The sequence below is a fragment of the Phyllostomus discolor genome, chromosome 14 (genome assembly GCF_004126475.2).
Source record: "Phyllostomus discolor isolate MPI-MPIP mPhyDis1 chromosome 14, mPhyDis1.pri.v3, whole genome shotgun sequence".
In the NCBI taxonomy this organism is placed as follows: Eukaryota; Metazoa; Chordata; class Mammalia; order Chiroptera; family Phyllostomidae; genus Phyllostomus; species Phyllostomus discolor.
The window spans coordinates 31573806-31588407 of NC_040916.2; the positions used below are offsets into that span (position 1 = coordinate 31573806).

The 14602-nt window shown below is 49.2% G+C and overlaps 1 protein-coding gene across 1 annotated transcript; it reads left to right on the plus strand.

Annotated features, from left to right (window-relative positions):
* The first annotated feature begins 2718 nt into the window (after positions 1-2718).
* On the plus strand, positions 2719-14099 carry RTCA (RNA 3'-terminal phosphate cyclase). Its single transcript, XM_028502911.2, has 11 exons — positions 2719-3007; positions 3102-3202; positions 4753-4896; positions 5532-5655; positions 6536-6594; positions 7814-7955; positions 8439-8563; positions 9891-9949; positions 10697-10791; positions 11826-11930; positions 13673-14099. The coding sequence occupies exons 1-11, from the start codon at positions 2963-2965 to the stop codon at positions 13772-13774; spliced, it is 1101 nt and encodes a 366-aa protein (XP_028358712.1). The 5' UTR covers positions 2719-2962; the 3' UTR covers positions 13775-14099.
* Positions 14100-14602: the final 503 nt, after the last annotated feature.

The following is a 14602-nucleotide window of genomic DNA, read 5'->3' on the forward strand; positions in this document are numbered from 1 at the left end:
CCTATTGGTAGCCGGGAAACGTGCCCCCCTGAGCGACCAATGAGAGCGAAAGAGCGGCCCACTAGACAGCCAATCAGGGAGTGGGGCGGGGCAGGGCGAGGCTGGGTGGAGGTCGGGGAGCCCACCCAGAGGTAAGAGATCGAAGAGGGGGAACGAGTGGGAAGGAGGGCAGCCCAAATTTAATTTAGGGGACAGTGTGGGACATGTGCACCAACGGCCATCTTTGCAGCCCCCGCAGTGGGGGGAAATAGTGTTAAGAGAACTCAAAGGGCCCTGGCTGGTGTGGCTCAGTGGATTGAGTTGCCGGACTCAAGGGTCGCGGGATCCATTCCCAATCAGGGCACTTGCCTGGGTTGCTGGCCAGTCCCGGTTGGGGGCGTGCGAGAGGCAACCACACATTCGTGTTTCTCTCCTTTCTTTCTCTCCCCCTCTATTTAATAAATAAATAAAATCTTTTTGGGGGAAAAAGAGCACAAAGGAAAGGCACTTACCTGGAGAAAGTTATGTGACATAAGACCTGAGGATGAGTAGGAAAGTACCTGGTGTCTTCAGCTTGTAGATGTTGTAACCGCCTTGATTACTTGAAATATTTCCCAATGATTGGTATTTGTTACACCCATGGAGTGTTCTTGACTATTGGCATGGACCTTTCCATTTGTTTGCATAGAAGATGAACAAGGTTACCCTAATGTATAAAATAAACATGTTATTTACACAATCTTTCCTTCTTAGATAGTATTGTCAGATGCAACCACCCAGCACATGCAATATAGGTCAGAGACATATAAACTTCATTTATTTGCCTCTTAAATGTAAAATTTAGAACCAGTAAAGAAAAGATCAGAGCTTGCATAAGTCACTCTTCCAGGATGGCTTTTGTCTCCTTGCCACTTTCAAGGGCATGAAAATCTGCACAGATTGTCCGAAGAATTACAGGGAAAAAAACTGGAGCAAAGAGAACATTATAATCCTCAATATTGAAGATTAGTGGCTGTGAAACAAAATCTCAGTTTTTTTCAGAAGTCCACCCTCTAGTATTATCCAAACTCACCTTTTTTGCCTTATTTGCCTCTCAGTGCACTTCATACACACACATCCTAATGTAAGCAATACATGCAAATCATCACCTTTATAAGAAAAGCTGGGAGAGTCAACACTTTAATTTTTTAACTGTCCCGCTAACAAAGAACTTTATAGGTACTATTAACATATTTGATAATACTGCATGGGTGTGTTTATATAAAAAGATAAAGTAGCTGTGCCTTGAAAGTGAATTTTTTTCTTCCTAGGGTCCCTATACCACCTTCTGCCTCTTAAAGTTCCTTTTAATTCTAACCTTCTCCCAAGAAAATACCTAGTTTATTTCCTTTTACTACCCTCTTTTTGCCTCATTGGATGACTGCTTCCAAATTTAGTATTGTTTCCTTTTTTTTTCTTCCAAAATCTGGAGACATGCCACCTATTCACTAGTTCATCCTTTCACTCAAAAGAGACAACTCATTTCATCTCTTTTTTGATGAATAAAAATGATTATGACCCAGCAATTCCACTCCTTGGCGTCTTCCCAAGAGAACTGGAAATATGTTTACACAAAGGCTAGTCCAAGAACAATTGTAACAGCATTCTTCATAACAGCCAAAAACTAGAAACAGCCCAAACGTCCTTCAACAGGTGAATGGACAAACACAATGTGGTACATCCACATGATGGAATATTATTCATCCTTGACAATGACCTGAAGTACTGATACAAGCTTTAATATGGATGAACCAAAGTTGAATGCTAAGTCAAAGAAGCCAGATCTCCCAGGTTCGATTCCCAGCGAGGGTACATGCCTGGGTTGCAGGCCATAACCCCCAGCAACCGCACATTGATGTTTCTCTCTCTCTGTCTCTCTCTCCCTCCCTCCCTTCCCTCTCTAAAAATAAATAAAATCTTAAAAAAAAAAAAAGAAGCCAGATCTGAAAGTGCACATACTGCATTCTTGATCTTTTCTTCTGGTGCCTGTGCACGAGTTTCTTTAGGGCAGCGCTTTTTAGACTGTAATGAGCATTCATATCAGCTGGGGGTCTTATTATTAACATGCAGATTCCAGTTCCACCCAACTGGGTAGGGCCTGAGGTTCTGCATCTGAACAGGTTCTAAGTGATGATACCAATGCTATTGGTTGGTCAGTTACACTTTGATTCGTAAGGTAAGAATATATACCTAAACATGGAATTGTTGAGACAAGGGTTATGTGTGTCTTTCACTTTAACCAAGATAATAAGGAACTGGCAGACTATTTTCAAAAGTGGCTGTATCATTTTACATGTGTCTCACGAGAGAAAAAGAAATAATAGCCCTCTACACCAGGGCACACGCATTTCAAGGGACAGGCCACGGAGAAGACACACGGGATCAGCCCGGGAGGTCGGCGCATTGCGGGGGCCGGCCCTTTCTTGCATCTCGGCTCTAAGGGTCTCCAGCTCGTTGAGAAAACAGAGATAAGCACCGAGGTTCGCAAAAGCCTTCCAGACCACCGGAGGAGACAGTGACAGAGGAGATGAAGGCTTCCGCAACTCGCGGGCATTGCACTTTCTGTTCAGCGCACCTGTGTTCGGGACACACCTCCTGCCGCGTTGGGCGACACAGCCGTGCGGCCGCCGCCGCACCACCGGAGGCCGGGATTTGCAGCGATTTTGTTCACGCCCCCTGGCGGAGTTCCGCACGGCGCGCATGCGCACTGGCCGCCGCTGGGCGTGCGGACCCGATTTCGCCAGCTGAGTGTCCCGCGTGGTTTCCGCAGAATCGGGTTCTCCGGGGATCCGCCGTCTCTTCCCTCTGCACAGGATCCGCCCGGCCCCCCGCAGGCCCGAGCGAGGACCAGCTTTCAGAGCTGCGGGGCGGGAGCCGGCGCGTCCTAGTTGCCACGCTCGGGCGGAGGCTGTGTGCCGGCGGGCCGGGCCCCAGGGCGCCCGCGATGGCAGGGCCTCGGGTAGAGGTGGACGGAGGGGTCCTGGAAGGGGTGAGTGCCGGGCGGAGGCCGTGGGGTGGGAGTGTGGTGGGGGAAGCCCTGTGGTCTCACGTTCCCTTTTCTCTCCGCCCCGCACCGTGGGCAGGGCGGCCAGATCCTGAGGGTGTCCACGGCCCTGAGCTGTCTCCTGGGCGTGCCCTTGCGGGTGCAGAAGATCCGAGCCGGCCGCAGCACGCCGGGCCTGCGGTAATCGGGCGCTGGGGCGGGGCCTGGGGACTAGGGGGCTACTCCGACAGGCGGTGGAAAACGGGCTCTGGGGTCTTGGAAGGCGTGGGGCTGGCGTGGGGCTGGGGACTCAGGAGCTCCCGCAGTGATGCTGAGAAAATAGGGTTGCCGTGTCCCCAGGGTGCAGCGGTCCAGCCTGGGCTGTTAGCTGTGGCCTGGATTGTGCGGTCTTGAAACCCTCCAGGGGCAAGTTTTAGCCCATGTTTGCCCTGGCTGGAATTGTCTCATTTCCTAAAGACCCAGCGTTTAAAATGTTTCCCCACCTCCTCGGGCATTCCAACCACCTGGAGAGCTCCGAGCAGCGGGCGAGATTGATCAGGGCAGATGGGCCTCTGGAGCCCGAGGCAACCCCACTGCTTAGCCAGCGGTTCTCTGCTGCCGCTCGGTGGCTTTCGAATCACAGACCAGGCAAGGACCCAGAGCTGTGTCAGTCCGCTGTCATTCAGCCCTGCGAGAAGCTGCGACTAGGTCCTGCTCGGTGTGGAGAAGGGGAAAGCCTTGGCACTTGACCTTGTTCCTTCTGTCTGGGAGGCTAGGCTTGCCCTCAGATGAGGTTCAGGTATACACGCCTTTTGAAGCCAAACTGGGTCCTTTGTATGTATTTTGTATATGGTCCATTGTGGTAGCTCAGACATCTCTTAGCCTTTTATTTTACCCACAATCCATTTTGAAATGACTGACTGAGAGGCAGTTAGTGACGTGGTGGACATTCGTTACCGTTGCCACAGTTGTTTCGGCAGCCCTTCTGGCCTGGAGGGAAGTCGGACTCGTGAAGGCTGTGTTAGGGACTTCATCACTTTGCTGGGGCTGCCACGGCAACATACCGCAGGCTGGGTGGCCTGAACAACAGGACTTCATTTCCTCAAAGTCCTGGAGGCTGGAGGTCCAAGACCAAGGTGCCGGCAGGGTTGGTTCCCTCCCAGGCCCCTAAGGGAGGGTGCTGTTTCAGGCTTCTCTCCCTGGCCACCCCCGGCTACTGTTCCCACAGTCATCCTTCTGTGCCTGCATGTCCCCAGTGTCTCCCTGGGGGTCCCAGTCTCTTTCTAATACAAGGACACCAGTGGGAATGGATTGTCACCCTGACTGCCTCTTCTAACTTAATCTCCTCCTTTCAAGGCCTGTGTCCAATTCAGTCACATTCTGAGATGCTGGCAGTCAGGGCTTCAACATATGAATCTCAGGGGAGCACGGGCCTTAGATTATCCAGGAGAGTGCAAGTGAGAGTGCTGGCACTTAGGTAGCTTTGTTCCTTTTCCTCTTTGCACACTTAATGAACATCAGCGATGTGTTTATAGCTGAAGGTCCGGAAGGATCCCTTAACATGATGCCTACTGGCAGCTCGTCCAGGTGCATGAAACCCCAAGGAGGCTCTGACCCTGAAGGTTTTTTCACGGCCATTCCAGCGGTCAGAGCTTGCCGTTTTCATGCCACTGCACCTTTTAACTGAGTCATAGATGGGGGGGGCAGGCAGTCTGGGTGCACACGTTTTGACGCAGTTTTATGACCCGAAGGCCTCAGCATTTATCTGGACTGGAGATGATCCGGGATCTGTGTGACGGGCAACTGGACGGGGCAGCGATCGGCTCCACGGAGGTAACGTTCACGCCGGGGAAGATCAGAGGTGGGACCCACACCGCAGACACGAAGACAGCGGGGTACGTGGTGCTTCCTTCCCCTCCAGGCTGGGCTCCGGAGTCGGACCTGGACTCCAGGGCAGGTCCTGCCGCCACCTGGACACGTGGCTTAACCTCTCTGGGTCCTGGTTTCCTACCTTTCAAAATGCAGCTGAAAAACACTTCCCTTTTCGAGTTTGAGACATTTTGGGTACTTACTTATGATTAACTGTAGGTATTACTATATTGAGAATTTTCTCACATGTATAATATGGCATATGTTTCCTTTTATCATTATAAATCATATATCTGAAAGCAACTTTTCAGGCTTTATAGTCATAGCAGCCTTTGCATTGTAGTATATTTCGTTCTCGACTTACAACTAATTATGAATCATATTATACTGCTTCTAGTTGGCGTAGGATCTTGGTTTTCTTTCTTCCCACTGGAGAACTGGACATATAACCATTACATGTAGGGCTGGTTTCATGCACGATGAAATACTGCCTTTCAGACTGAGGCTGTCATCTGTGGCTGACGTGTTTTTTAATGTTAAACTTGGGGGCGTGTACCTGCCTCCCCAGTTGCCTGTGCTCCCACCCACGGGGATGTGTGAGTGTCGCTTTCTCGTAACTCCGAGGAGCACGCACAGCTGAGCCCACTCTGCCTCCCCCCAGGAGCGTGTGCCTCTTGCTGCAGGTGTCCCTGCCCTGTGTCCTCTTTGCCGCATCCCCATCGGAGCTGCGTCTGAGAGGCGGGACCAATGCTGAGATGGCCCCGCAGATCGACTACATGGCCATGGTGAGAGCCGTGGGGGGTGTCCACAAGCCAGCACGAGCTGGCGCGTTCTCCGTGCGAATACACCCTGAGTGGTTTCGTGGGCGTACCTGTGGGGTTCTTCGTCGTGGGGCCACGTGTCCTCTAGACTCCGGGTGGTGGCTTCGATGTGTTCGTGGTGAATTCTTTAAAAACACCAAGTGTAATTATTCTATGAGGTATATCACTTATTATAGAAACCAGCTCTTTCATAAATACAGAAATTATGAAATTATGATTGGGGAGAAACACCTCCCAACAAGAGTTAAGTTCCACATTTCACGCGAGCTGGTGAGGATGCGGGGAAATGGGTGCCCTTGCCCACTGTCGGTGGGGACCCAGGAGGGCACGGCCACTATGGAGAACGGTACGCAGGTTCCTCAGAAACATCACACGTAAAATCGCCGTGTGATCTAGTCATCCTGCTCTGGGTATTAGTCCAAAAAGAATGATAAATTAAGATCGCAAAGAGATATCAGCATGCCTGTGTTCATTGGAGTAGTAGTCCTAATGGCCAGTGAGAGGGTGGCGTAGAATCCTGTTCACCGAAGCCCCTAACTTCTTACGGTGCCTTACGTTGGAGAGGGCTGGGGAATACCGGCCTCGGGGTAACGTGACCATGGGATCCACTGAGCTGTGAGTTTTATTTCCATTAGACAGACTTGCACAGCCCCGATAAAGTAAACCTTTCATCATAGCTGCGTGTCACTGTATTTGAAAATTGGGGCTAGCCTCCACATTTTTATTTCTCTTTTTATGGTATCTCGTAAGTAGCTCAGGGCAGAGTGCGTGGTGTGATAAATACACTTGTCGAATCAGTGACTGTTGCTTGTTGAGGTAACAGTGATCTGATCTGATCTTTCAGGTGTTCAAGCCCATCGTTGAAAAGTTTGGTTTCAAGTTTAATTGTGACATTAAAATGAGGTGAGTTGCTTCCTTCTTGGTCATTGGTGGGGAAGACAGTGGGAAAGGGAGAGCTCAGAGAGCCCCCGTTCTGGACCCCCATACCGTACGTTTCCTGTAGGCAGTAACTGTGCTTTGTAGTTTGAAGAGAGAAGGCAGCTGCTGGGGACAGTCCCCTGCTTTGGGGGAGAAAGACCTTCAAGGGAACTCTGCCCTGAGGCCCCTTTGGGTCTCGTGCTCCCGACACTCACCTCTGGTTGAACACCTACTGTGTGCTGACCTTGGGACGAGGACTGCGGGGTCGTGCAAGGAGTTCTCCCCACAACGCAGTCACGGTTTTTGTCCTAAGGCAGAGGCCACGTTTCCGGCTGTGGCATTTGAGTGCTTTGCAGTCTCGTTCCAATGTGCCCTTCTAGCCTTGCGGCCCCCTTTCACCGCCCCACGTATTCCTGTTGCCTGATGGCCTGCTGCCCCGTCAGCGTCCTGGTGCCTTTGGACTTGCGTGTCTTCGTACAGGAGTTTCCTCCCCTGCGCTCCGAAAAATTGGAAGTCCTTTATTTTGCCCAAATGAAATGTGATTTCTTGCACGGCTCGTCCATGAGCTCATGCCTGCACCTCGGATGTAGTTTTCCATGCGGCCGACTTGTGCGCTGGTGGGTCGTGTGGGGCGCCATCCGCCTCCGGGGTGGGCAGCCCCTCCTGGACTCCCCTGCGTGTTCGCAGCATCTGCTGTGGAATCAACGATGCTAAGAATTGGAGTTCGATTTTATTAGTGTTCAGCCACTTAAATACTCATAGTGTTGACTGAGCGTCTTCTACGTGCCAGGCATTGTTTTAGGCACGGGAGTGTGGCGGGAACAAAACAGACAACGTCCTACATCAAGGAACTTTTATTCTGAAAAAGCCCTGTCAAGTAGAGCTTCCTGCATTCCGGGAAACGTCCCCTTTCTGTCCCCCCCATCTGTCCAGCATGGCGGCCACTCACCACATACGGCTGTTGAGCCCCTGAAATGTGGCTAGTGTGACTCGGGAGCCGAGTCTCAAGTTTTATTTCATGCAAATGGTCACTTGGTGATTTGGGGCTACCGTGTTGGGCAGCACAGACCCAACAGGTTATTTGGAAATTTCAAAGCTCAAGTATATGGTTGCATGTCGTTCACATGCTCCTTTATGGCAGATACTGAGCTTTATTTTTGTCATGCGATCAGCTCGTGTGAGTGTTTGTTGTACTTTTGTATAGGGGCTACTACCCCAAGGGGGGTGGTGAAGTGATCGTCCAGATGTCACCAGTTAAACAGCTGAACCCCATCAATTTGACTGACTGTGGCTCTGTGACTAAGATTCACGGGAGAGCGTTTGTGGCTGGTGTTTTGCCATTTAAGGTGAGTTGTCTAGAGGTTCTTGGAGGCCCAGGTGCATCTGGAACAGTGCTATGGCCTCTGTATTCTGAAATTACTGAAAGAGCTTAACCTTTAAATAAATCTTTTTATTAAAAGTTTTTTTCTTAAAATTCTGTGCTCTTGAGTCATGAAAATCAAGTTTTTTTTTATAAGGTTTTTTAAAGATTTTATTTGTTTATTTTTAGAGAGGGAAGGGAGGGAGAAAAAGAGAGAGAGAGAGAAACATCAATGTGCGGTTGCTGGGGGTCATGGCCTGCAACCCAGGCATGTGCCCTGACTAGGAATCGAACCTGCGACACTTTGGTTTGAAGCCCATGCTCAATCCACTGAGCTACGCCAGCCAGGGCTAAAAATGAAGTTTTTGTACACTGCACGTAAAAGTTATTTTGCCCTTGAAGGCATGAAAACCATTGTCAGAATAACCATTGACTTATTTCACTCTGTTTTTCTGTTTTGCCGCAACAGATGGCCAAGGACATGGCGGCGGCGGCGGTGCGGTGCCTCCGGAAGGAGTTCCGGGACCTGTACGTGAACATCCAGCCCGTCCAGGAGCCGGGGGACCAGGCCTTCGGCAACGGCAGTGGGATCATGTACGGCTGACTTCGTGCTTTCTCCTGCGTGCTGGCGGACAGCCCCGAAATAATTGTCGCATTTACATGCGAGATTTGTAGCCTTTCTTTGCTTAAAAAGAAGATACACAGGGCCCAGCAGAAGTGAGGCCCGCTTGAGTGTGGTTGGTAGGACAATAATACAGGTGTAATATTTTATAGTTTTAATCTGAACAGTTCACCTAAAATGCCCGATGGTGTGCTTGAGTGTGACATTGTTAACAGAATGACATGCTCATGATTTTGGAAGAAAAGAGTTTGTAATGAAGCAGGGGCGTTATTTGTGCCGGACCCCTGTATTTTAAAGGGTGTTTATACCTAAAACAATTGTACAATAAGTTAAGATGATTATTTTATTCCGAGTTATTTCCCGAGGAAGGTTTGCCCCCCCCCCCTTTTTTTAAGATTTTATTTATTTATTTTCAGAGAGGGAAGGGAGGGAGAAAGAGAGAGAGAGAGAGAAACATCAATGTGCGGTTGCTGGGGGTCATGGCCTGCAACCCAGGCATGTACCCTGACTGGGAATTGAACCTGTAACACTTTGGTTCGCAGCCCATGCTCAATCCACTGAGCTACGCCAGCCAGGGCAGGCTTGCCTTTATTACGTTGTAAGAGCCCTTTGGTCTACATAGCCAACTTCAGCTGGACTCGAATCAGAAGTTAGCCTTTGAAGCTGATCCTCAGAGACATGTTTCTAGTTTACGAGCAAATGTTCCCAGCTTATAAGCAAATATTAGATATGGCAACAATCTTTTGGAAAAGAAATATAACTATTATATTAATCCAATTAGGAGTTACTGACTTAAGTGCTAGAAAAGTGCTTTAATTGATGCTTTTGAAGTATGCAAGTATCCTTTGTGGATATTTAATTTTTAAAGTCTCTTGTTTAGAGTTTCCAGTAAAGGGTTTAAAGTAAATGCGTGCTCTACATATAATAATACTATCTAAAAACTATCAAACAAAACCAAACATCTCTCCAGAAAGCCCTTTCACTTTAAGGTAATCATAGGATAGTTTATAGTACAGCCTGGTTATGAAATGGTACCCCTTAGCGCAGGACCGCACTTCGGGGGGCACCACCCCTTAACCTGCGAGTGGACTAGAATTCGGGGTGACTTCCCACCTGAAGAGCTGAGGGACACCAGGGCCTCGATGAAGATGGACAGTGCTCAGCATGCCAGAAACTGTTCTCTGTGTGAACAGTTCGAGTTTGCAATGTTCTAGCCAGATCTGTTCTCCTGTGTCGTATCTGCACGTAATTTTAGACTGTGTACGGCCGAGGTGGTAACACTTCCTCCTTCCTGTGCAGCATCACCGCGGAGACGTCCACGGGCTGTCTGCTGGCCGGGTCATCGCTCGGTAAACGAGGTACAGACACATGAAGGGGGTCCGCTCTTCCCAGCGATGGGTGACCGGTGGAGGAGGATGTGGTTACCCGGTTCCGTGTCAGGGTCAATGAGATTTTCAGGCTTTCCCCTGACTCCGTGCTCTGAGAGATGTCAACCCCATAGAAAGGCGGAATGACCAGTGAACGTCCACGCACTGCCCTCCCTGATCCACCCACGGGGGACACCGAGCAGCAGCAGGGCGTGTGGGTTTCTAGGCGCTTCAGTGGAAGGTGCCGGAACACTGAGGACTGCAGTGTGTGCACCCAGAGGCAGCACCTGCGTGGTCCCAGCGCCATTTCTACGCCCAAAGAATGTGTCTGTCACCTTCAGACATAGCCAGTTGCCTCCAGAATACTCTCGAGATAAAGCCATGTGAGATTTTTATTTTTGAGCACACCCAGCATTTGGTTGTTGTGTCTGTTTAAGCTTCTTCTTTATACTACAGAATAGTCTCATCACCTCTTTTCCCTTTAATGATATTGAAATTTTGAAAAGTCCAACCCATTGTCTCCTAAGATTTCCCTCAGTTTGGGTTTGCTTGATTGTTTCATGATCAGATATAATATTTGCATATGCTAAGTACTTAGAAGATTATGTAAAACTCTTATCCTAAAAGTTGCCTCAGGTGAGTTGAGAGCCTTAAAAACGGTTGAATCAGTGCTAACAAGGACATATTAATTCTAGTTTTTGCCTCTCAGTGAGCTTTTTTACACTGTGCCTGTCGCAGGTGTAAATGCAGACAAGGTTGGAATCGAGGCTGCCGAAATGCTCTTAGCCAACCTTAGACACGGCGGCGCCGTGGATGAGCATCTGCAGGACCAGGTAAGGGCGCTTCCAGGTGACACCTCTGAGCCTGTCAGATTTGAGTATGTGGCAGTTGGATTGAATGAACATTTTAATCATTGGCTTTCGTGCACTGAGTGGCATGGCGTGCTTCAGCGGATCCCCCCTCCTTCCAGAAATGCTTTCCTCCCATGGTGTCGGGTACACTTACCTTTCTGTCTCGCTGGCCGTCCGCTCCGGCCTCTTTGCCAGTCTGTCATTGTTGTCGCCTGCATCTGCCCCACTTCTGAACGTCGGAGCGCCCCTCGCGCAGGCGCACCCCTCTTCCCTGTGTCTGCACGCCGCCCCTCCATTGTCTGTCCCGGCTCGTGGGCTCTGTCTGGACGCTGACAGCTCCCAGATCCGCCAGTCCAGACCCTCCTCCTCCTCCTCGAGTCGTATGTCTGCCAGCCTCTCCACTCTCAACCCTAACGCATCTACCCACGTCGAGAAACGCTGAGAATATTTCCAGGTGACCCTTCTAGGTGGTCCTCTGCCTGGATAGATTTTTCTTTCTGCCACACTTTGCTCTCCTTGATCTCCAGTCCGTGGTCTAACATGTTCAAATGTGTTCTTTAAGGTTTCTTAGCCAGTTTCTTAAGACAGTTTCCCTTATTTCTAGCCTCTTCCTTCTTGCCCAGGTCTACTCTACACTCACCATATTTCTGTATTAGCATATTGATTCACTCGTTAAATGGCTGTGATTTTGGAGAGTGGGGGAAGCTTGTCATACGGTACATGCCAGCCTGGACAGGTAGTCTGTCTGATGGGATATGTTAACTGTAACTCTCTACTTTATTCTTCAACGTTAATTTTAAAAACTCTATTGAGGACCGTTCAGCGTCTCTGTGTGACACTCTGTCCTTTGGGTGACACAGATTTTATGAAATCTTAGGACTTCTGGAAACCGAAAGAAATAGAAATTCTTTAGCTACTTTGATTTCTGGTGTTTTTAAGTGGAAAGCGATAGAATTTTAACTCCAAGTTTTGGCGACTCTGTGAGATGTCTCTTCTTTCTTCTTTTTTCCCGATAGCTGATCATTTTCATGGCGTTAGCCAGTGGCGTTTCCAGAATAAAGACAGGACCCGTCACGCTCCACACGAAGACGGCCATTCATTTTGCTGAACAGCTGGCAAAGGTGAGAGGATTCCACCCTAAAGGAGTAATTGATTTTCATCGTAGCCCGTTTGGGGTCCAGTCTGAATAAACAGAAACCTGGTGGCAGTCGTAATTGCTGTCCCTCGCTGACACTCAGCGAGTGTGGCAGACACCGAGCTACCTGGGCCGTGTCACCGAGTTCTGACCGCTGTAGGCGCCTGCCTGCTGTCACTCCCATTTCACACACAGGTGAGGTGAAGCAGAGGAGGCAGAGCAATTGCTAAGACCTCAAGGTTCCTGGGGGCGGAGCTGGGCTTTGAGCAAACCCAGGGAAGCACAGGTCAGAGCCCGCCCGTGGCGCTGCTCCGCCCAGGAAGCAAAGGCGTTTCCATGGGAACCGGGGAATCAAATTGCAAGGCTTTGTCCTTGGCTGTAAACTTAAATATTTGTATAAAACTCTATAAACACTGTATTTTGCCATGTATAATGTACACCTGTGCTTTTGGCCCATACTTTCAGGGAAAAAAATCTTTCATTTTAGTTATTTAATTCAACTTTATATTTAGATTTTGTATTATACTTGTATTTTGTATTATAAAGGAATTTTAACGTTAATTTTTTAACATAACATGGTACAGGAAATTTTATGTAACAAACAATTACAAAACACAAGGACAGATACAAGGTGTCTCAGGCCCTACCCATGCATAATGCACTTCCTTATTTTCCCCTCAAAAATTGGGGGGAAAAAGTATGCATTATACACAGCAAAATATGGTATTTTACTTTCTTGTGATTTTATTGGTAGAATAGAATATTTGCTGATATTTTAACATTTACCAGTCCTCTTAACTTCATCTGAAATCAATGATTTCTTTATAGAAAATTTGGGAAATAGAGAAAAAATATTTGCCCATAATTTTCTTTGCTAGTAAAACCACTGTTGATGTTTCAGTTTTTTTCTCTTCTCTCTCTTTTTTAAAGATTTTATCTATTTATTTTTAGAGAGGGAAGGGAGGGAGAAAGAGAGAGAGAGAGAAACATCAATGTGCGGTTGCTGGGGGCTGTGGCCTGCAACCCAGGTATGTGGCCTGACTGGGAATCGAACCTGCAACCCTTTGGTTGGCAGCCCGAACTCAATCCACTGAGCTACGGCAGCCAGGACTCTCTTCTCTTAAAACTGTTTCGCTGCGTTTTTTTACAGTTAATGCACACAGCTTCATTTCTTGCCTTTTTCAGTAACGTAGCATATTTCCATTTTACTATAGTCTTTACAATGCAATTTTGTAAGATAAAATGTATAACTCAATTTTATGATAAAGGTGCTGACCTTAAGCATTTTTAAAAATTATCAAAGTAATGCGCACTAGTTAACTTGATACTTGACAAGATAAAAAGCAGCATAAACGCTTCGGTGCCGCCATGTCTTAGAAAAATTTAGGAAGTAGGTGGTGGGGGGAGCATCGTCATGAACAGTTGAGAGGGAAAAATCGATTATGTGCTTACGCTGCCCTCCCGGGGGGCTCTGATGCAGCAGGTATGGAGGGGGCCCAGGCCTCTTGCTTTCCCCACGCCCCACAGGCTGCTGTGCCTCTGAGGGAGAACCCTGATGCTGGAACACAGTGTGTTGCATCCCAGCTGCTGAACTTCTCCCGACTCATTGGATCTTCCTCCTCCGGCTTCCTCCGTGGAAAGAGTTTGATGTTAACCACCTGCTTGTGTAAGCTGGAAGTGTGGGCTTATTCCCACTATGTTATATCCTAAATACTCTTCTGGTTTCAGGCGAAGTTCACTGTGAAGAAATCAGAAGATGAAGAAGATGCTTCTAGAGACGCCTATATTATCGAGTGCCAAGGAATCGGGATGACGAATCCAAACCTGTAGGGCGTGTGTGCCTGGTAAACGACACCTCGGTGACTGACGGCACTCACTCATTTCAGTGGGTCCAGCAGGAAGCGACCTATTCACGCACCGACTTCACTGGGAGGCGGGGCACCGAGTGCGCGCGCGCGATCTGCCGGGGATGCCCCATCGGGTTCGTCTCCCTTCGAATGTCTCCCGGGCCGTGGCGGACAGGACGCGGAGGAGTCGGCGGGCGTGTCTGCGGACAGCTGACCTCAGCGTGAGAGTGTTGGTATAAAATGTTCGTTCCCCCGAAGTGTGCTTTTCTTTTGTGTGCAATAAAGCCCGGAGCGGCGCGACGACTGCGGGGTGTGCGCCGTGCGGTGGATCACTGCGCCGAAGTCTCGGGTGAAGGTTAACGAGACGATTCCCTGAACCGCGTCCTCGCGTGTCCATGATTTAGTGAGCATTTTCTCCTTCTGACTCCACGCTCCTTCCTTCTCACTGGGCCCTCGGTGATACTGATTTCAAATGTGGGGACTGTTCTGGGAAAGCCAAACCAGGAGAATGGCACAACGCCAGCCCCGGCTGTGTTTCTCCTGTTTGGCTTGTGCTGTGGAGTCACCCAGCGCCTTTGGAGCAGAGTGTGCCCTCCGGGGCCTGTGCCCTCTCGCCCCTGGCCCCTCCACCCTGAGATTCCTCCCCGCCCTGGGGCAGTGAGCTTCGACCCCCACGGAACTGGTGTGGTGTGTGAGCGAAAAGTGCTGCGCTGTAGGATTCATTAACACCCGGCTCTGTTCAGCACGGCACCCCGTGATGACTGAAGCAGCCCACGACTTAGACCCAGAGGGCGGGGTCCTCCTACACTCA

Bases quoted from the DNA above. Each gene is read 5' to 3' on its own strand.
- RTCA (XM_028502911.2), top strand. From the start codon at position 2,963: ATGGCAGGGCCTCGGGTAGAGGTGGACGGAGGGGTCCTGGAAGGG. The intron at 5,656-6,535 runs GTGAGAGCCGTG...CTGATCTTTCAG, and splicing joins AGATCGACTACATGGCCATG to GTGTTCAAGCCCATCGTTGA. The intron at 8,564-9,890 runs GTACGGCTGACT...CTTCCTGTGCAG, and splicing joins GGCAACGGCAGTGGGATCAT to CATCACCGCGGAGACGTCCA.